Source organism: Sesamum indicum, linkage group LG13 (genome assembly GCF_026168435.1).
Source record: "Sesamum indicum cultivar Baizhima isolate 11 linkage group LG13, ASM2616843v1, whole genome shotgun sequence".
Taxonomy (NCBI): Eukaryota; Viridiplantae; Streptophyta; class Magnoliopsida; order Lamiales; family Pedaliaceae; genus Sesamum; species Sesamum indicum.
The window spans coordinates 2058348-2080437 of NC_142669.1; the positions used below are offsets into that span (position 1 = coordinate 2058348).

Here is a 22090-nt window from a genome sequence, read left to right on the forward strand (position 1 = left end):
CGGCTTCCCAAGGATTTATAACCATCTTATCTTGAAATTTCTCGAGAGTAGAAGGGCCAGCATGCTCATCTAGAGTTTTCTTGGTTTTCTGGGATTTCATAGAAGCTACAAACTTCTTATTTCCTCTAGGAGATTTGTGAATAGAAGGTGCAGGAGCATCAGTTGAATTTGGTGAGGTCGCGGACGACCCCGAACCAGAATCAGAACCAAAATTAGAATTTAAACTAAAGCTAGAAGACATCATACCTTAAAGCAGGATGGCTGAAGAAGCTGCAGAACGAAATCGAATTCGAATTCTTGGTATGGATCGTAGAAGCTTGAAAGTGGGGCAAGCAAAATGATTTAAATGAGCATGGTATTTATAGGAGTGCTGCTCGGGGAAATGCGCCTCTGACAGAGGAACAGGATGGCGACACGTGGACACACCTTTAGCAGGATCAACGGACGCGACCATTCTACTTCTTCACTGAGTAATTAATTGCACTTTGAATAAGTGAGGGAGTAATGATGGGCATCTAATGAAAAATACTTGAAATACCTACAATACCCTTAATGAAGGGCATTTTAGTCTTTCTACGCACATGATCCGCGTCCTATTGATCGCATGGGTTGGAGCCCTGTTATCCAGAACCGAATACCCATTTAAGACCCAGGCAATGTGCACCGTCCGATATTCGACGTAAGCTTGCTGGATAAGGCTACATGGTCCATTCAACAGTATCTACTTAAACCCTATAAATACCCCAAGATGCCATGATTTGAGGTAACTGATTCCAAGTTCTTTTCGATCTAAATCTATGATCGCAATATTTTACCTCGATCTACCTAACTTGAGCGTCGGAGGATCATTTTTGGGGACATGTTCGACGAGCTCACTGTTCTTGTCTTATTCTCAGAAATCCAAAACTTGATCTTAAAGAAGTTAGTCATCTGTGAGGAGGTCCCTTAATTCGTGCAACATCAATACTTCTGAGTGAATCTGATCTGAACTGCTTTGTGGTTTTTCTAAGTGCTTGAAATATTTCTGCTTTGTTCTTCTTTTCCAAACCCAAGACTAAACCCTTTCTAATCGCACACCTGGCCTAACTCCCATGAGGTTGTCCAATATTTGGTTGAGATTTAGCTAAGGTTTCCTCTCAAATCTGTGAGTTTTTTGTCCTCTTTTGAAATTATCCTATACCTGATATTACTGTGTATCTGATGATATTTATCCTTGTTTATATCTTTCTGTAGTCCAAGAACTTACAAGAACAAAGTCTTTCATGACAAAATAAGTTTGAGAAAGAAGTCATTCATAGACCACCAAGTTCTCCTAAATCCACACCATCACTGGATGCAATACATAGAAGAATTAGATTTAAAGTGTCCAACTCATTTAAGTTGAGACACAAGAACGTCTAGCCAAACATGTTAAAGAAAAGCGCTTCTTGAGAGGCAACCCATGTCCTTTTCTTTTTCTCAATTGTTTCTTCTCTCATCTACTTCTTATGAGTGTTGTGATACTACTAAAATTAATTTTTGCAAGTCAAGGTGAACATGCATCAACCCTACAGTTAGGCGTACCCACACCTAACTCGGCCGACTAATCTGTTAAAAGGTATGAGCATCCACAATGGACTCGCCCTCTCATTCTCGGTCTCACAATTCTAGAGCTCCCACAGTTCCACCACTTACCCCCAGATCACTAAGGGACGTTCTCTTTCTCCTTTTCTTTTATTTTTTCGTTCTAGATATGAATGCTTGCCACATTAGGGACAATGTGGAATTAAGTGGGCGGAGGGTGTTACGATGATTGCTTTGATAGAAAAATAAGTCTTAGTGGATTAATTGTTTTGATTGATGCTTGCTACCCCTTTCATATTTGTTGAGTGATTATGAGAATCCAATTTTTTTTTCATATCCTCATGCTAGCTTTTTTTTTCATATCCTTATTTTCTGAAAAATAAGAAATAATATATATACGATCAATATTTGATCAAAAAAGATCCAACGACCATACAAATCCATAGCCCTGTGTTTGGGTGGTTCTAATAAGGACTTGATGGATAACTCTGACTCTGTTCAGGAAGATAGCCTCATAGCTCAGTTGTTGAGTGGTCTATAGACTTGATGAAGCTATCTGTGTTGAGTGTGGAGGTGGGCCGCCTTCTATGAAAGAATTCTTTCTAGAGCACTCATTTGAACCCAAGGTATAAGCGCATGGCCATTAATAGCGCTCGGAATTTTATCGCGGAACAACAAACACTAAGGAATTCATACGTGATCGTGGGGGTCTCAATTTGAGCTATCGAAAGTTCAAGAGTCATATCACTCTCGTTAGCCAAATTGATTACCTCACTTCACTACGCATTAATTCAATCGAAAGATATTAATGCTTAAGTATATCTATTCCTTCACTCAGAGATCATATTCTTCTTCTATATTAGTCATTTGTGGGGGGTTGTTAGGAATGACTAATAAGAAAGACCAAGTCACTTGCCTTACTTTTAGCTAATTAACCAACAAATCCTCTTTTATTCTATTATACCCGTTGGATTAAGGATTGGATAGAGTCCAATTTATTTCACCTACTTAGTGATGGCTCTATAAATAGACAGGAGTTCTCCTTCATTTTGACACCAAAAACTTGAGAGCTCTCCTCTTCTAGCTCATTTCTCTTCTTTCACTTCTGAATTTTATATTTTGTTCGTTGTTCCAAGCTTTCTTCCACGAGTGTGCGTGTAAGAAAGTAATAGCTGTGTTAACCTTGGGGAGTGATCGGTTTATACTATCTGCACCACGGTAGTACCGAAATTTCGCTTTCAAGGCAGTGGTTTTCCACGGCATAGTCTTTCATTTTTTCCAACATCTCTTTTAATTTGTAGCAATGCCGAAAGATGAGGCGCTTAAGCGAATCAAAGCTGCCGGAAACATACCATTCCTCCGAATCAGTGTCTTCAATCAGAAAATTATGTCATCATCCATCTTCCACACTCGGCCTTGAAAGGCATAGCATTACAGTTTGAGCACTTTAAGATTGCGCAATTCAGCAGTAATAATCATCATTTCCCATGGAAAACTAAGTCCACTCAGAGTTAACTTTTTAAGCCTAGGTGGAAAATCCGAAAAGAGAGTGGGAGGACAAACACCTGCATATTAGGATTCACTATGGCCTATTTGACTGATTCAAGTTTCTGGAGGGAGGCTAGATGGTGGAAGCAACACAAGGGTTCATCAACATCTAGTGCTAATTCCATTTCAACTCCTAATTTGTTTAGATTTGGTATTCTTTCAAGAATTTCTTTGGTACAACTACCAACACTAATACCAGAAAGTGAAGAAAGTGTTAAACGGAGTGGTAAGAGAGCGCCCTCATAACTAGGATTTGGTAGGTCGCTTCCCATGACTTGGAGATGTCGTAATCCTTGCATAACCCGTATCTCCTTGGGCAGATACGGCTCGAGTGCCGCAGAAGATAAGACGCTTAGATATTGCCAGACAATCAAGTACTCAAGATTGCACAGTTTGGATATGGAAGCAGGGAGCTTTCCATTATAAGTGAAGGCGAGGTACCTTAACTGATCTAGTTTTACTACTTCACTTGGAGATCCATAGAAGCTGACTGTATGTACATCCAATACCCTCAGCAAACTAAAATCCAAACTGATCGAGTAAGAATTCTTAGCGATGGATCAGTGGCCGCGATCCCAGCGATTCGTCCTCGATCGCGTACAATCTGAGGATCAAAAAACACGTCAGGCTAGTTGGGTCGGGGCCCGACGTAGACGCTCCAACGCTCAAGTTAGAAAATTAGTTATGAAGATATGATTGCGAATATTAAGGTGGAACTAGAATGTTAAGATTACCTTCCTCCAGTTTGAGTTCCTCATGTTTATGCCACTGGAACTTATCTTAATAAGCTGCCACCTGTCATTAATCGAACCGTCTGACACTGATTAAGCGCTAGGATCGCTCTTGGATTTCTCTCTTGCCACGATCTCCTCTATAAATCACGCTCATGGATTTCTCTCTTGCCACATCTGCTGCTAAGTTGACTTAAGAGGAGTGCAATTCCGCTTTTACCCTTACTGAGGGGTACGTTAGTCATTTGATATTTTCTCCCTCATCATTACTCCCCCAGTTCTGAAGTGTAATTGGTTACAGTGAAGAAGTCGAAAAGTCCTTTCCCACTGTCAGTACAGTCACCTCGGTCTTTGGGATAACACATGTCTACCGATAGTTGGCACATCGATCCGCGAGCTTCCACGCGTTATCCCTGGTGTGGCTATCTTTGTGAACCACCTATGCGCCTCTTATATATATAGTTACCTCATCTAAAAAATCTTGCCAACTTTGTCATTTGCCTGTGATCGTCGCTTCTACTCATTCGACCCAGTTTCTGATCTCTGGTTTCGACTTCATGAAATTTAAGGTATCATGTCTTCTAACTCTGATTCCAATTCTGCTTCTGTTTCTTCTTCCTCTAATATGGATATTCCCTTAGCTCGCCTTGAGGGTCCTACTAGGGTTAGGTTGCACCATGGTCACCCAGTAGAAGAGTCCGATCATGATGAGGCACATACTTATGAAAATTTTTAATCTATGATAGAACATAGTCCTTGGACCGGTATTGTTAGTACGGTCAAGTTGAAGGTTCAAAACATAAAGGATAAATTCTTCATTCCCAATAGCTATGAGGTCATAATACCTAGATCATTCGATCGCATGCATCGTCCTCCTCCTGGTTTTTGTGCCTTTTCCATCCATCACTTTGAGGCTGAATTACGTTTTCCTTTAGCTCCCTATGTAGCCCAATGTGTCCTATGCAGTTGTCACCCAATTCCATTCGTCATATTATTCTTTTCATTATCATCATGAGAGTCCATTTTTTTTAGCCAAATTTTGATCACTTCTGGTCGTTATACTCTTTTACGACCTCTAAAAGATCTCGGGATAGGGGTTTCTTTTACTTGTCTGCTCAGAACGACTTTAGATATCTCGACCCCCTAACATCTAATGTTGGCCCTTGGAAGAAGAAGTATATTTTTGTTCGACCTCCTCCGGGTCGTGAATGGCCCTTTTCGTTAAATTGGAGTGTAGACAAGCCAAAGCCAGTAATTGAGAGAGGGGGGTTGGAAGGAGATCAAATTAGTAGCCTTAGCTCCTACTGGTATGACCCGAAGAGGATTCTGGTAGAGGAGATTCTTTTCCTTGTCCATCTAACTCCAGCACCCCTCCAAGTTGAGGGTTCCTTAGGTGAATTCTTTTTTTTGCTTTTCGTTGTATTTTCTTTCTATCTAAAAAATTCTGACTTGGATTCCTTATGTACACGATATGGTTATTCAGGCTCGAATCCCTCAGCGAATAAGGGCTGCTCAAGCCAGAGATGCAGTTGTAGCCCAAGCAGTTCCCGTCGCTCAACCTCCACCTCAACCTTCGATAGGCTCCATCCACCCTGAACCAGTTACTTCAGCGACTCCTGAGGCATATCCTCTATGGGCTCTTGTGACGATCGAGGTAGGAAGCGAGGATACAAGGTCTCAAAGATTTTTGGGCGCTGAGGGTGAGAGGTCACGAGAACGATGTCCTGTCAACGAGGGAAGTCCTAGTGAAGCATTGAGGAGACGGAGGCAACGGGGCAAGTCTCCTGTGAAGTATGATAGACAGGTTCGGCTGGTCTTGATCAACAGTCTGAAGAGGTCAGGGTCGAAGAGGAGAAGAATATGGAGCTGCTTCGCTGTGTGTCAGAGTGTTGGAGGTCGACTCGCGAAGACCTCCGTAATCCTCATCATCAGGCGCCTCAATTAGAGGTGAAAAGTTGATTCCAGACTGGAAAATATCTCCGAACAACACTGTTTTTATGACTCAGTCTAGTCAAGATTCCTGGGAACTATATGATGCAAGTTCCTGCCCCGCGATCAAGCTACTCTTCTGCAGATGTCTTTTACCCGGATCGAGTAACATTGTGCTCATTCCCTTATACAAGTAATTCTATGGCTTTTTAGCTTATTTCGATCTCTTTCAACTTCTAACTTGGATCCTTTCAAGCGGCCAACTTTGTCCGTGGTCTATCTCTTAAGTGCTCAGGCTTCCGACAGAATCAGATCATGGTGGAGTGTAGGAATCGGGAGCTGAGGAATAGGATTTCAGAATTTTCGGGTCGAGAGGAAGACTAGGAGAGGCAACAATTAACATTGGAGTTTCGCATCCGAGATTTAGAGGAAATGAAGGCCTCTGAGGTGGATAAGGGCACGACAGCTGGAAAGGATGTTATTTCCAGGCCGGTCATGCCGCAAGAAAGATCGCTGGGGCGATCAAGGGACACGAAGATTTTCTCAATTCCAAAGAGTTTTTGAATCGCATTCGCGAGGTGCATCTCCAAGGTGCTCGTGATTTCTTAAAATCTCCCGCGTTCGAGTCAGCAGTAGAGATGAAGGTGGCGGATTATTTGATGCAAGACTTTGATAGATGCAAAGCTCAGGTCGCTACCCTCAATGGGTTCACGCCTGATTTTGTCGCCTCCCGATTAGACCCTAGCCTTAATGGGATTCTCTGATCTTTCCCCGAGGTAGAAATCCCACCAGAAGTTGAGGATGAGTTCGCTGTACTTTCGGATGACCTCGAAGACCATTGAGTTTGGTCATTTCGTTTGTCTTTCTATTCAGTATGTCTTGAACATTTTGTTGGTCAAATGGTCGATCTTTTTCAGATATTTCTTTGTAGATTTTTATAGATCTAACATTTAGTTGATCGTATGTGAACTGTTAAGATCTCTCAGATCTTTCCCAGATCTAAGATATATTGATCGCGCTTAATATCCCGAGATCTTTCTCAAATTTCGAACATTTAACCTTAAATCTTTCTCAGATCTAAGGTTTAATGATTGTGCATGAAATCTTAGGATCTTTCTCAGATTCCAAGAAGATAAAACAGAATATAACTTGATGAGATGGAATTTTGAACGATCTTTCTCAGACCTTTATTCATGGTCGAAACGAATACATGGGATTTTAGTGGATCTTTCACAGATCGTTTTCTATTCATAGTATAATACCAACGTGGTTCTCTCACGCTTAGCCTTTTTTCAGGTGTCTATTTTAAGCGTAGAATTTTTTGAGGTTCTAGATGTTCCAGGATCGGGGCAGATTTCATCCGTGCATATCTTGAAGCTTGTATGTCCCTTGCCGCACGATCTCAACCACCTTATATGGCCCTTCCCATCCGGGCTCAAGCTTTCCTACATGTTTTGAGACCTGAACTTTTTTCAAGAACAAATCACCTACTTGAAGAGGTCAGGGTTTTAGTCTTTTGTTGTAGTTGCGTAGCAGCATGCCTTTGTGATGTATCATTTTTGCGTAGGCCACATCTCTCCTTTCTTCCACTACTTCGAGGTCGAGGATCCTTTGTTCCACATTGATTGCTAGGTCGTACGCTATAAGACCTCTTGATTCAAGTATGTGCATATTTATAAGTGGTGGAGATTTTGGTGTATAATCAAGCCTATGGTGAAGCATTTTCATATCAAGCATTTGAGCGAAACACTCAATAATCAAAAACACTTGAGTGATTGGGAGATATGAGAGCATAGTCCACTTGTTTTCTATGCTTAGTTTTTCTTAAAAAATTATCTTGTGAAAACTTGTTTGAAACTTGCTGAGTTGTCTTTTATTATATGATGTACCATTCTTTGAACACTTAACTAGATTCTTGCTTGTTACTTTCATCTGCGATTCATAAAGTTTGGAATGAACTTCTTCAACTATTTTATCTCTATTTCTTTGCATCGAGGAGGAGCAAAGAGTTAAGTGGGGGGATATTTGATAGGATCACATTTTGTGCTTATTTCATGTGATATTTTGGCCTATTTTGTGATCAAATGCTCCTAATTAAATATTATTTTGCAGCATTAGGACAAAAAAAAATGGGAAATAAAGAAAAGCACCAAAATGGAAATTCAAACAAAACTCAAACTCAATTTTTGGCAAGAGTTTGGAGCTGCTTGGACTACCTCTGATGATGAAAGAGTTTAACTAGGATTATAATTTTATCTCTATAAGTCTTTTAGTTCAACTGAAATCTATTTCTAATCCTAGTAGCACTAGGTATCTAGCTATTATAAATAGGTGATGTAATTCACTTTAAGAGACAACTTTTGAACTATTCCATTTCTCTATGTTTTTATATATTTTCTTACTTTGCTTTCCATGCATTCTTCCATTAACATGTCTAGCTAGTTCTCTTATTCTGGTTGAAGATTTGGTGATTGCTTAAATCCAACGAGTAGTGAGATCTAATTTATGCTTTCTACTTTTATTCATGTTGGTATTTGTGTTGTTCTCTGTGCTTTTATTACAAATAATCTGATTTAATGTCAAGAATATTTGCCTAGCCAATTGAACTTACAAATCCGTAATTGTTTGTTTAGTTCAATAAGTAGTGGTGACATAGCATAATCTTATGTAGAAGTTTTTGATTATGTTGTGGGGAATTCACAATCTAACTTAAATAAATCCTCGTAGGAATTTATTGGTTAGAATTAGGCCTTTCTAGCTCTCAATGTTGTCGGTAAATTAAATTTTGAGGATGTTCCCAAGGTTGTTTACTGATTAGGGATTTAGTCAACGAACGTTCCTTAACTATCCAAAAGGTAAGAAAATGTGAGGTCGTTAGGTCATACCAATGGCCATAACCAATTTATCAATCATGAATAATTGTTATCTTTGCATCTATGATCGACCGTGGAATTAAGTATGATCCTATCTTTAACTGGAATACTTTTATCATATATTTATCTCTTCTTATTTTAGTTTTTTTATTTTTATTCTTCACAATCATAAATCCCCCCAATTATTTTTATTTTTATTTTTTTAAAGGAATTAATTTAAAACCAATCTCTGTGAATTCGACTCTACTCACAATTCTACAAAAGTGTTCGTAGGAATTATTTTTTGTAGAATCGACACCCATCGAACATTGTTGTCAATCCACTTTTCTCAATTTGGTCTCTTTAATTATCTTTAGGTCCTGGATTTTGACTTTCTGGAGGTAAAATTCGTCAAGTTAGGTTTGTTTTCGCCACTTTAGTCCCTTAAATTTGTAAAATTATCAAATTAGTTCTTTTTAGATAGAAAAAATATTTTTTATAGTTTTTTCATGCTGAACATGATCTAACTATCTTATGTGAATAATAAAAACTTTGAACTTTTTGTGAATATAGTAGTAACATATTGTCTAACTTCAAATAGTAACTTATGTTTCAGATGGCGTAATCTTTTCTGATTTAGATCATGAACATTTCATATTAAAATCAATGATTAGATTTACACAAGTTATATAAATAAGTTTAAAAATTATTAATTATACATACACTGATAAATATACATATATTATTAATTGAAAAGAAATAGTAGAGGCATGGGGAAGGCGACCATCGCTCTAAAAGGGGAGGGAGAGAAGATGAGGTGGCAATGAGGGGGGCGAAGGAGGTGGCACTGAGATGGGAAGGCGGGTGTGCCCTGACAACAATGGGAAACAAGGTGGGCATCGACGACAGGAGATTGGGGAAGGGGGCTAATGATGATAGGAGGATGAGGGAGGGGAAGGGGCGCCTGTGCTGGCAGAGCGGGTGGGGTAGGTAAGGAAAACTTGTACAATATCCCCTATGTTATGTTAAAATTGCACAAAATTTACCTGTGTCAAATAAATAGCTACAAAAGACCTTGTGAATTTTGAAATCCTGCAAAAAAGACCCCCTGTTCAAAACTGATGGAAGGTGCTATACACGCGATGGAAATGAGAGTAGGGACCTTGTTTTTTATCCTATTTTAACTTTTTTGTAGTGCAATGGTCTAAAATACCTTTCTCTTCCACTACATATACAACGTAACATCCTCCCACAAACATACTATATAGAAATAGGTTTTTAAGTGGGCAAATCTCCAATTTGCCCTTTTATTTGAATATAAATAAAAATCACTTATTATATTATATATTATTAATTAAATTAAATTGTTTAAATATATATTTCAATTAAACGTTTAATATGTTTTACTATTTTTAAATTTTGTTAAATTAAATAATTTAATTTGAATATAAATAAAAACCACCTACAATATTATATATTATTAATTAAATTAAATTATTATTTAATTTAAATATATTTTAATATTTATTTATAAAATATACTAAATAAATAGAAAAATACCTAAAAATTATATCAATTTTATAAACTTATACAAAATATTATATTGAAACTATTAATATATATTTAAATTAAACATTTAATATTTTTTTATTATTTTAAATTTTATTAAATTAAATACTTTTACTAAATTGTTATTAAATTTAAATATATTTTAATATTTATTTATAAAACATACTAAATAAATATAAAAGTACCTAAAAATTATATCAATTATTTTAACTTATATAAAATATTATATTTAGATTATTAATATATTTAAATTTAATATTTAACATTGTTTAAAAAAATTATTAACTTAAATAATTTTACTTAATTCATTTTTATCTCTCTTCTTCTCTGTCGCCGGCAGTGAAGAAAATGGACAAGCTTGGTCTTATTGGAATCGTTTGGATGAGAGGATTTGAATGGTGGTAGTTTCAATCCGTGATTCGTCCTAACGATGGCGAATCGACGACAAGAAACTTCACGACAGAAATGAATTTAAAATTTTTGAATTTTAGCAAAAACTTGATGAAAATGAGCAAGGTTTGTCTCATTCGAATCTTCAGGTCGAGGGAGACTAGTGGTGGTGGTCCTCGAGAATTCATCCGGACAGCAACGAATCGAAGCCATGAAGCTTTGATGATTGTGCTCAGAGCCCACTCTCTTCCCGGTTAATGAAAATTTAAATTGATGGTATGGATATGTTCGTCTTAAGAAGAGAATTTGAATGGTATAAGACATGACTGAAAATTTATTCAAACGATATAGAGAAGATTTTTGAGAAATAGTATATTACGTTATATATAATGTATATATAAATATAAAATACATTTAAATTATTAACATCTGGACCATTTATCTTTTACATTCGAAACTCAATAGTTGTTATAAGAAGGGTATAATGGTGAATATAGCAAAAATTTAACGCCCTTAGGGTTTATCGAAATAAAGGGAAGAGTATGCAACATTTTGGAAAACACAGGGGTTTTTCGCCTATTCTTTTAGCACATGAGGTTTTTAACTAACGTTTAAAAATACAGGGGGATTTTATGCAATTTGCCCTTTATATAAATATATTATACATATATCTTATAATTTTTGTATATAAATTATATAAACAATTGAATTTGGAGAAAAAAAGAATCTACTTTAGATTTAAGCAAGATTTAATTTGAATCGTACAATGGATAAGATTAAATAGTTGTAAAATAAAGACAGAAATTAAAAATAAAAAGAATTGATCGTGACGGAGGCATCTTTCTCTTATTTAAAAAATTCAAGGGGATAAATTGAGAAAAAAAAATTCACATCGGGCGTTTTATCATTCTCAACTTACATTAAAGGGGCGTTTTACCATTTTGCACTTCTAATTTGTATTTCTAAGTTATATATATATTTTTAAAACTCAATTGTCCCAAAATTTGACTATTTTTTTATAGAAAAAATTTTAGCTCGGACTCTATTCTTCTTTCTCAAAGTTTATAGTATTGTATTCTATAATATTACTATCCCATCGTGCCCAATTAACCATCCAGTCCAGAGTCCAATGGTTGCATTGTATTGAAAACCAATAATCTTATCACATAAGAGAGTAGATAATTAGGTCATGATATTCGTTACTTAAATACAAACTTTACTTGCAAAGTAACATAGAAACACCATGAAAATGAATAAAAATGACCCAACGGGTCATTGAACCATATAAAGCAAAATGCGACTTTTCTGTAGAGTCATATTTCATTTATACTCCTCCAGTTTCCGCAAACACTAGTATATTTGGTTAGCGGTACTCACTGTAGGGTCCAATTGCTAGTTAGCTCTGATCCAAGATTGCTCTTATGTGAAAATATCATCTGTCCGGACATTATTAAATATTCAAAAAATTAAGTCTTAATTAAAAATAAAATAATTAGATCTAAGTTCTTAATTAAATATTATCATGAAAACCAATTACTTGTATTCTTCTAGCTAGATAATTGCTACTAATTCTGTTAACTTTTAAAGGACTAAACAATTAGACCTTTAAAATCTTAGTATTAATTTCATATTATTCCCTCTACAATTACATAAATATCCGGATAGATTTATTAAGTTATTTAACTAATAGTGATAGTTTTTTTTATTTATTTAGGCAATTCAATAGCACAATTACTGAAATATTGATTATAATTGATTAAAAATTAATATTAAAAGTTACAGTTAATAATATTTCCCTCTATATACATATGTTTATGTGTGGAATAATTACAGTTTTGGTCCTCATATATTGCCATTAATTTGTTTTTAGTTTCTAAACATAATGAAGTTCTATTTTAGTCCTTCAACTTTAAAAAATATTAACAATTTTGGTCATTCTGTCAATTAATGATCATTTTGCACTTTTAATTGTATATTTTAGAGTATGGGTATAATAAAGAATCCTTCAAGGGAATTACAATTTTAATTCTCAAACTATACTATTAATTATTTCATTTTTTATTTTCAAACAATTAATAATAATAATTTAGTCCTCATAAATTGCATTTTTTATGAAATTAGTCCTTTCTGTCATCTGCCATCAAATATAAAAGATCATGGGCCAAACTACAATTTCCCGCTTGAAGAGTGGCTCTCTTCAAGGTTTAGGAAGAGCACTCGTTTTCGCTCATTTTCAAACGTTACAGAGGCAAAAATGGAGAGCATTGACCAATAAAGACCTCAAAATATGAGCTAAAATGAGTTTTGTTTTTTTAAAACTTCAAGTTTTTTTTAGGGAGGAAATGATTGTTTTCTTTTCCCACCCTCAAAGCAGCCTCACGTAATTGGCATCATATGGCAAACACGTGTTTGTCTGTTTTTACACTTTGACATCTAAATTTTTTTTTTGTCAATTTACTATTTCAATTTTGTCGAAAACACATCATATATTGTGCATATGTCAAAAATATCACATTATATAACCCATAAGTATCATATATGTACTGAATGTGATGTGTTTTTGACAAAAAACTTGTGAAAAATAATTATAAACGGCAAAGTGCAAAATTTCGCAAAATTGAAACGGTAAGTAGACACAATATAAAGTTTAGATACCAAAATATAAAAACGATAATAGTCTGAATGGCAAAATGTAATTAATCCAAAACTAAAAATATAATTATCTCTTAATCCTTCAATAAGATGTTTCTTTTATTTATTATCTTATTTTCCCCCTTGTTCACATATTTGGCAAAAAGCCCTTATATAAAATAAAAGCTTCGTTTGAGTCCTTATATTTTTTTTCAATGGTGTAACATAACGTCTTCATGCGATGGGTGGACTACATGCTTAATTTAAGCATCTTTTTTATTTTTTTTATTTTTTTGAGTATCTTTATTTCATAATTATTGGATCGTATTTAAGTCAAATCAACTATTCAAATTTTATAAATAATCTACACTTGGCATATTATCTTTTTTAAATCAATGACTTACATATAAAAATAAATGTATTTATTAAAATTATATTTATCTATCTTTTTATCTTAATAATATATATAATATTGTTAATAAAAGAATAATTGCGGAAATTTTAAAATATAATTATTTTTCAATTCTTTGAAATGTTATTAATTAAAATCGTATTCATAATTGTATATATTACATTGTCTTCATTATCAAATACTTTACAATAAGTTTATATTTGAATAATTACATTAATCAAGATACATGTGTATTCACCATTTCGTACTATATAAAACTAATATAACAACATTGAAAAAATTATTAAAATAAAAAATAACTGGATATAAGTATAGAATAAGGAACAATATCCTTCACATTAATTAATTTATTTGCACGACATCTTATGAAGCGTTAATACATGACACAAAAGTGATGAAACATTTACACCATTACTATAGCACAAATTTTTCATCCCACTTCAGATGTCCCAAATTTAAGCAAACACAAAGCTTGCGTGTCATTGATAAACACACTAAACAGAAAATCATATAAGCACAGCAAGACGACCCTCATACGACTTCTTTATTTTAATCGTATTACAAGCCAATTATATGACAAGTGAAGTAGCGAAGAATCATATCCATCCGCTTAATTTAACCGATCATAAGCATCATTCTAACAATGTTTTTCTCATCCACGACAACGAGTACTCGGTTGCAAATGAAAATAAGAGGGCTATGGGTTTGGGATAGTGGAACAATGACGGTGTTGAATTTCCAGTTCAATAGAACAACAAGAGTGTAAAAAGAATTCAGACATGTATAGCAGCTCTATTGTCGCAGAAAAGCGAGGTAGGCAAATTGACTGTGACTCCAAAATCTGCAAGCAAAAAAGACAGCCAACGTAACTCACACACCGTGGCAGCTAAGCTTCGATATTCAGCCTCGGCGCTTGATCCAGAAACAGTTGACTGCTTCTTGATTTTCCAAAAAACAAGAGCACGCCTAATGAAGACACAAAAACCGGTTAAAGAGCGTCTAGAGTCGGGGCATGATGCCCAATCTGCGTCACAGTAGGCTTGAAGGTCCAAAGTGTTTGCTGCAGGTAGAAAAAGGCCAAGTGAGGGGCAGCCCTTTCAATATCTCACCACATGGAGGGCAGCCTTCCAGTGAGCTTCACACGGGGCATTGACATACTGGATCAATTGCTGCATAGGGTAGGAAATGTCGGGCCTAGTGAAGCTGAGGTAGAGTAGACGACCAATCAACCTTCTGTAGGAATCAGACGAAGGGAGAGGAGAACATGCTTCAGAACCGAGTTTCAGACCAGGGGGTAAAGGTATGGATGCAGCCTTAGCGTTCTGTAAACCAGTGTCTGCAAGAATATCTGATATGTACTTGGTCTGAGCTAGGTAGATGCCATCAGGACTACGAGCAATTTCTAAACTCAAGAAGTAACGAGCTTGTCCAATGTCTTTGATAGTGAATAACCTGTTCATGTAATCCTTTACTTTCTGTAGTTCGTCAATGTCTTCACCTGCAAGAAGTATGTCATCGACATATACCAAAAGAGAGATTAGACCGTGTGCAGAATGTAGTAGGAAAAGACAATGATCATGTGCACACTCTGTGAAACCAAACTCCTGCAACTTCAGCGTCAATTCGACATTCCATTGCCGCGATGCTTGTTTCAAGCCATATAGAGACCTTTCGAGCTTGCAAATAAGTCCAAAATCCACTTTGTAACCGGCTGGGGGCACCATCTATATATCTTCTTCCAAATACTCGTGAAGAAAGGCGTTGTTAACGTCTAATTGATGAACTATCCAACCCTTAGCAGCTGCCAATGTAAAGAAAAGACGGACCGTTACTGCCTTCGCTACCGGCGAAAAACTCTCATTGTAGTCTATGCCTTCATCTTGGTTAAAACCTTTAGCAACAAGGTGAGCCTTGTATCTCTCAATAGTGCCATCAGCTCGTAACTTGATTTTGTATACCCACTTACAACCAATGGCGCGTTTGCCAGCGGGAAGTTGCGTAAGTTTTCAGGTATGATAATTCTCCAAAGCTTTAAGCTCTTCATTCATAGCTTCTTGCCAGTTTGGGCAATTTGCAGCTTCAGCAAAAGTCCGAGGTTTCTGTAGGGAGGTTAAAGAAACCACAAAAGATTTAAAATCAGCAGAAAATGGCTGCAGAAATTGAGTACCATGATGGCATACGAAGTCCTCCAACCAAACTGGTCTGTGAGAGATTCTGGATGATCTTCGTGGGATCATCTGAGAATGTGACTGAGGCAAGGCAGTGACATCATCCTGCAAGTTTTCATCATTCAACATAGAATCTGAATCAAGTGGCACTGAGATCACGTTTGGTGCTGAATCAAGAGAAACAGAGTCCCTATCCTTAGTTCCAGCAGTCACTGTAGGAAGGGGACAGTCTGCACGATCCAAAATCTGTTCCTTAGCAAATGGAAACGTCAATTCGTGAAATATCACATCTCTAGAAGTAAAGAGTGTATGGTCCTCCAAATCATAAACTTTGTATCCCTTTTGTGTCAAAGAGTATCCAAGGAATACACACTTGTGAGCTCTCTTATGAAAGTTCAACTTGTGTGGGTTATTATTCGTTGCAAAATAGAGGCATCCGAACACCTTAAGATGAGTGTATGTAGGAGATCGTCCCAGAAAAAGTTTGAAAGGAGTACACCAATTCAGAGTGTGCGTGGGTGTTCTATTACTAATGTATGTTGCAGCAAGTATGGATTCCCCCCAAAACCGAAGTGGCAGTGAAGCTTGGAAAAGTAGTGCACGAGCCACATTTTTAAAAGTTGCCTATGTTTTCTTTCAATTCTCGCGTTTTGCTAAGGAGTGTACACGCATGATGTTTGATGCAAAATCCCCAATCTTTTACATAAGTTTTGACACTGTATGTTCAAGAATTCAGACCCGTTGTCCGAACGAATAACTTTGATCTTAGTTTCATATTGAGTTTCAACCAATGCTACAAACGTTTGTAGGGTGGATGCCACTTGATCTTTGTGTTTAAGAAGATACGTCCATAACGATCTACTATAATCATCTAGAATCGTTAGGACATAATTGAAACCCGTTAAACTTGGCGTTTTGTATGGACCCCAAACATCTAAATGCACCAAATCAAAAATAGCAGCAGAACGTGAATCACTATTCTTAAACGGAATTCGTGACTGCTTTGCCTGAGGACAAATGTCACATTTTATTTCCTGTGATTCTCTAGAAATGTTACAAGCTGGGATGCATTTAATAACCGCAATAGATGCATGTCCCATTCGAGCATGCCATAGAACATCACTACATTCAACTGCTGCAGTACATATTCCAAGAAGAATCGATGAGGTTGAAGCATTCAGACTTCCACACACATTCGACCTTAAGATGTACAGTCTCTTGTGTAACTTCCCTTTTGCTAGCACATGCTTACTCCCCAGGTCCTGCAGCAGACATCCAAAACGATTGAAAGTACAAGTGTAATTGCCCCTATTACACAACTGACTTATAGAGAGAAGATTGACAGAAAAATCTGAGAGATAAAGTACTGAATCAAGGGTGATTTCATCTGTCAATCTTACAGTACAAATATATGCAACTGATCTTTTTGTTCCATCAGGCAGATTAATAAAATGTGCGTATGTAGGAGTAGAATAAGATTCAAACAAAGACAAATCCGCACACACATGATTTGTGGCGCCGGTGTCTACTATCTAATTATTAATGTTTAATTGACTGAAGATAGAGGCTTTACCTGCGAATTCCTCCTCATTGCGAACATAATTCACGAAGTTAGAAATCGGATCTGAGGATACCTCTTTACTTTCATGATTTTCAAAAATTCCGCCGTCATACTTGCAATATCGGTTTGTGATTCAACCTTCACCAAAGTGGTATCTGACTTATTTAGCCCTTGAGCATCCACATTTCCTGCAAAATTGAAGGTGCCTCGTGACTGTTTCTTCTTTTCATTTAACGCCTTGTACCACTCAGGCGTTCCATGAATTTGGAAGGACGTTTCCTTCAGGTGCCCCTGCTTATGACAATGGGCGCATACTAAATTCCGTTTATCCTTATCAAAGAAAACTCTGCGTTTCTGCATTTGTCTTGGAGGTCCTCTGCCATCTCTCATAGAAACTTGATATGCTGAATTGGTGTTGCTATCTCCTATTTGCGTCTGCAAACTGCGTTGTTGTTGGACTGCAAAGATTATGGAAAATGCCTTCTTCAACTCCGGCAACGGATCCATCATAAATTCCTCTGCCATCTCTCATAAGGAGTTGCTATCTCCTATTTGCGTCTGCACAATGCGTTGTTTTCTTTGTCAAAACTCTCATGGAGTCCCATGAGAAATTGCAAAAATTGAGTAGCAGCATATATTTCTGTAATATTTTTGTTTATTCCACAAGTGCATCCCCCACAAGTGCACTTGGGTGGTGGCGCTAAACAAAAGAGTTCGTTCCACAATTTTTTTTACTTTCGTTAAGTAGCTCGTTAAGGACATATCTCCTTGTGAAATTGAGGAAATCTCCAACTGTATTTGATATATCATTGGACCACTACTTCGTTCGTATCTAGCCTGTATTTCCAACCACAATTCTCGAGAGGAACTTACATACATGAAGGCTTTGACAATGTCTCTAGAAGTTGAGTTCCAAAGCCAGGAAGTGACCATGAGGTCGACCCTTCTCCACTGCTCAAACAGAGCCGATCCAGCTGCAGGCCGTAGAAATGTTCTGTCGATGAAGGCCAACTTCAGTTTACATCCTAGAGCAACGTATACGGCTGTACTCCACGTCAAGTAGTTCAAACCATTCAGAGATTAAGAGGCCAACACAAAGCTGGAATTATCCAAGCGATGAAGGTACAACACTTCTTTCTCATACTGTTCCGCTTCTACTACTGGTAAATCTGCCATGATACAACGTTTATGGCTGTAATGCTCCTCACGAAAAAATTAAACAAAAAACGTATCAAGAGTCCTTCAAGATGAAGGCTCTGATACCATGTTGAATTTCCAGTTCAATTGAACAACAAGAGTGCAAAAGGAATTCAGAGAGAATGCACAATCGGGCTATGGCTTTCATTCTGTTACAGAGTAGAGAAAGAAGACTAATGCTGTTTAAAAATCAAATTCCACCGCCAAACTGCCTAACAAATTAATAACCGCCAATTCAAATTACATGGCCCAATCAGATGCAGAAAAAAAGATGTGTAAGCATGTGTAAGCTGACTGTACAAACTAAATAACGCGTGAGAGCACTTCTACTATAAAACACGACTTTCTCTCTTCTATCCACAGTCCATAAAGTCTGCATCTTCACCAGTTCCAGTAGCAGAGTGTTCTATGCTGGAGTTCGTATTCAAGAACAGAGTTAAGCTTCACAGCAATATAAAGCTGCAGAAAGTTGCAGGGAAGCAGAACGGAGAAAGAAAGAACAAGCGTAAGAAGAAGTGAACTTTACTCATAAAAGCGCATTTTTAAAGGAACGCTTTTTTACTATCCGTTTTTTACTACTTCTTCTTGTTAGTTAGAAAGGTAGTTGTACTCCTTGCTTCTTATAAAAGGGACTGCAGACCCTTATGTTCTGTAGATGAGTTTTCTATATCAATGAAACTGCTGCCATCTTTACTTCTTGATAATCAGTTTCTGCACCCTTCTTGAATACAAAATGAGATACTTCCAGTGTTAGGTTTTAGCATGGTATCAAGAGCATAAAAGATCCATAACCTTCTTTAAACCAAGAAACAAAAGAAAAAGAAACGCAGACCATGACTGACAAAAGACCAGTGGAAGGAAGGAAACAAGATGATACAAAACCTCAATCTATTTCAGAAACTATGAAACTACAGGGAAGTGATAATCCAGGCGTCAGCCTAGTAACAACACCATTTGATGGAACCAATTACTTTACCTGGGTGAGATCCATCAGATTTACACTCGGTGCCAGAGGCAAAGGAGGTTTCATAGACGGGACTTGCCCCAAACTTGAACAAGACCACACTGAGATGGAACAGTGGAGAAAAGCAGACTGTATGGTGGTATCTTGGATACTAAATTCCACTACAAAAGACATAGCAGAAGCGTTTCTTTGCACCTCCTCCACAAGAAATCTTTGGCTTGATTTAGAATCAAGATTCGGCCAAAGTAACGGACCACTCCTATATCAAATACAAAAGGAGATTTGTTCTGTTTCCCAAGGAAACAAAACACTAGCTGCTTACAACATTAAGCTCAAGAAATTATGGGACGAACAATTGAGTCTAGACCCTTTGCCGGTGTGTTCCTGTGGAGCTGCAACAAAATTTGGAGAAAAGGCTAACTTCACCCAATTAATCCAATTCTTGATGGGATTAAACGATGCTTACGATCATGTTCGCAATCAAATTTTATTAATGGATCCATTACCATCGATAGGAAGGGCATTTTCTATGATTTTGGAGGTAGGAAAGCAAAGAGAGGTTAATGCAAGAAGCAGTGAACTTGAGAAGGAAGAAGTCATGGCTGTTCAATCCGTAGATGCAAGAAGACAGGTTGTGACCAAGAATCCTGTCAAGAAAAGAAGTGCCATTGAAAAGAAACAGATGTACTGTACACACTGTAAGAAGACTGGGCATTTACGAGAAAATTGCTTCGAGTTAAACGGCTATCCTGACTGGTATGAGGACTTGATGAAGCAGAGAAAAGGAATGAATAAACCAGTCATAAACAAATCCTTCAATGCCTGTCTTGAAGACAGAAGAAGGGTCATCTAAGGCACTTCCCATAATGAAAGTGACTTATCAGAAATGATTAAGGCTGAGGTTAGAAGAGCACTTCACAATTCAGACATCTCGCAGAGCTATTCAAATAGAATATACACAGACAACTCTATGAACTTTGCAGGTACACTTCTTCATAAAGAATGCTTTGATTTAAATGAGAACTGGATCATGGACAGTGGCGCCTCAGCCCACATGTCCATGAATGCAGATTTATTTCATAACTTGAGGAATCTTGATATCATAAGTTCTGTCAAATTACCAGATGGACATGTTTATAAAGTTAGACAGATAGGAGACATACAGATTTCCAATAAGCTCACCCTTAAAAATGTGCTTTATACCCCTGATCTCAAATATAACCTCTTGTCTATCAATGCATTATGTGAAGCAGGGAATATTAGTGTGCTTTTCACAGACTCTCAGTGCTTTGTGCAGGACCTTGTGACTGAAAAGGTCATTGCGATAGGGTATAAGAGAGGAAGGCTGTATCTACTAAAACATTTCCAATATTGCAAGGAACAAGACCTTTCAAAGCATGTGGCTCACTTTCAAAACTATGCTAAGGATCAGAATTATCTCAAAACCAAACATGCTAGCTTGTGGCATAATAGGCTAGGACACCCTAGCAAAGATGTGATTTCACATTTACCTTTTAAAGTAGATACTGCAGACTCTGTCAAAACCTGTGAAACATGTCCACTTGCTAAGCAAAATAGACTTCCATTTCAGCTCAATGAGAATCATTCTGAAAATGTTTTTGATATCATACACATTGATGTTTGGGGGCCTTACAATCAATATTCCATCGCACATTGCATGTATATGTTGACCATAGTTGATGATTGCAGTAGAGCTACATGGATCTATATGATGATGCATAAATCACAAGTTCAACAAAAATTGGAATGTTTCTTGAATATGGTTGAAACTCAGTTCAATAAAAGGGTTAAAAGGATTAGGAGTGACAATGGTACTAAGTTTACTAATAAACAATGGCAAACTCTTTTTCAAGAAAAAGGAATCATCCATCAAACAACTTGTGTATATAGTCCTCAACAAAATGGCATTGTAGAAAGAAAGCATCAACATTTGTTGCAAGTTGCTAGATCCCTCATGTTCTTTGCTAAAATGCCTCAAAGTTTTTGGGTAGAATCTTTATTAACAGCCACATACTTAATAAATAGGATGCCCACAGCTGTGTTAAAATGGAAAAGTCCTTATGAGGTTTTGCACAACAAAACACCTGAATACACTCACCTTAAAATTTTTGGTTGTTTGTGTTTTGCTACTAATGTCACACCCCACAAGAAGAAGTTTGAACCAAGGGCCATGAAATGTGTCTTCTTAGGTTATGCTCAAGGTAGGAAGGGATATAAAGTTATGGACTTAAGCACTAACTTAATACATATTGCTAGAGATGTGGTCTTTCATGAAGGTACTTTTCCCTTTAAAGATGTTGAACCTATTGACAATTCTTGTCCCCTACCAACCATCAATGAAGAAGATGATAACAAATTCCTTCACGAGGAAGAACAGAATATAGAACCTGAAGAAAATGCCACAGGTCTTAGAAGATCCACTAGAACATCTCATAAACCTGTGTGGATGAAAGATTACTCATGCTGTTCTACTCTGATTGTTCTTCTGATAATTATATTAACCAAGTTCAAGGCTGCTTTGTAAAGAAAACTTGTCCACTGCAGGAGCCTAAAT

General features: G+C 36.8%; 1 protein-coding gene across 1 annotated transcript; it reads left to right on the forward strand.

Annotated features, from left to right (window-relative positions):
- Nucleotides 1-19384: 19384 nt before the first annotated feature.
- Nucleotides 19385-20368, forward strand: LOC105162775 (uncharacterized). The gene has a single exon (XM_011080896.1). The coding sequence runs from the start codon at nt 19385-19387 to the stop codon at nt 20366-20368; it is 984 nt and encodes a 327-aa protein (XP_011079198.1).
- The last annotated feature ends 1722 nt before the right edge of the window (nt 20369-22090 follow it).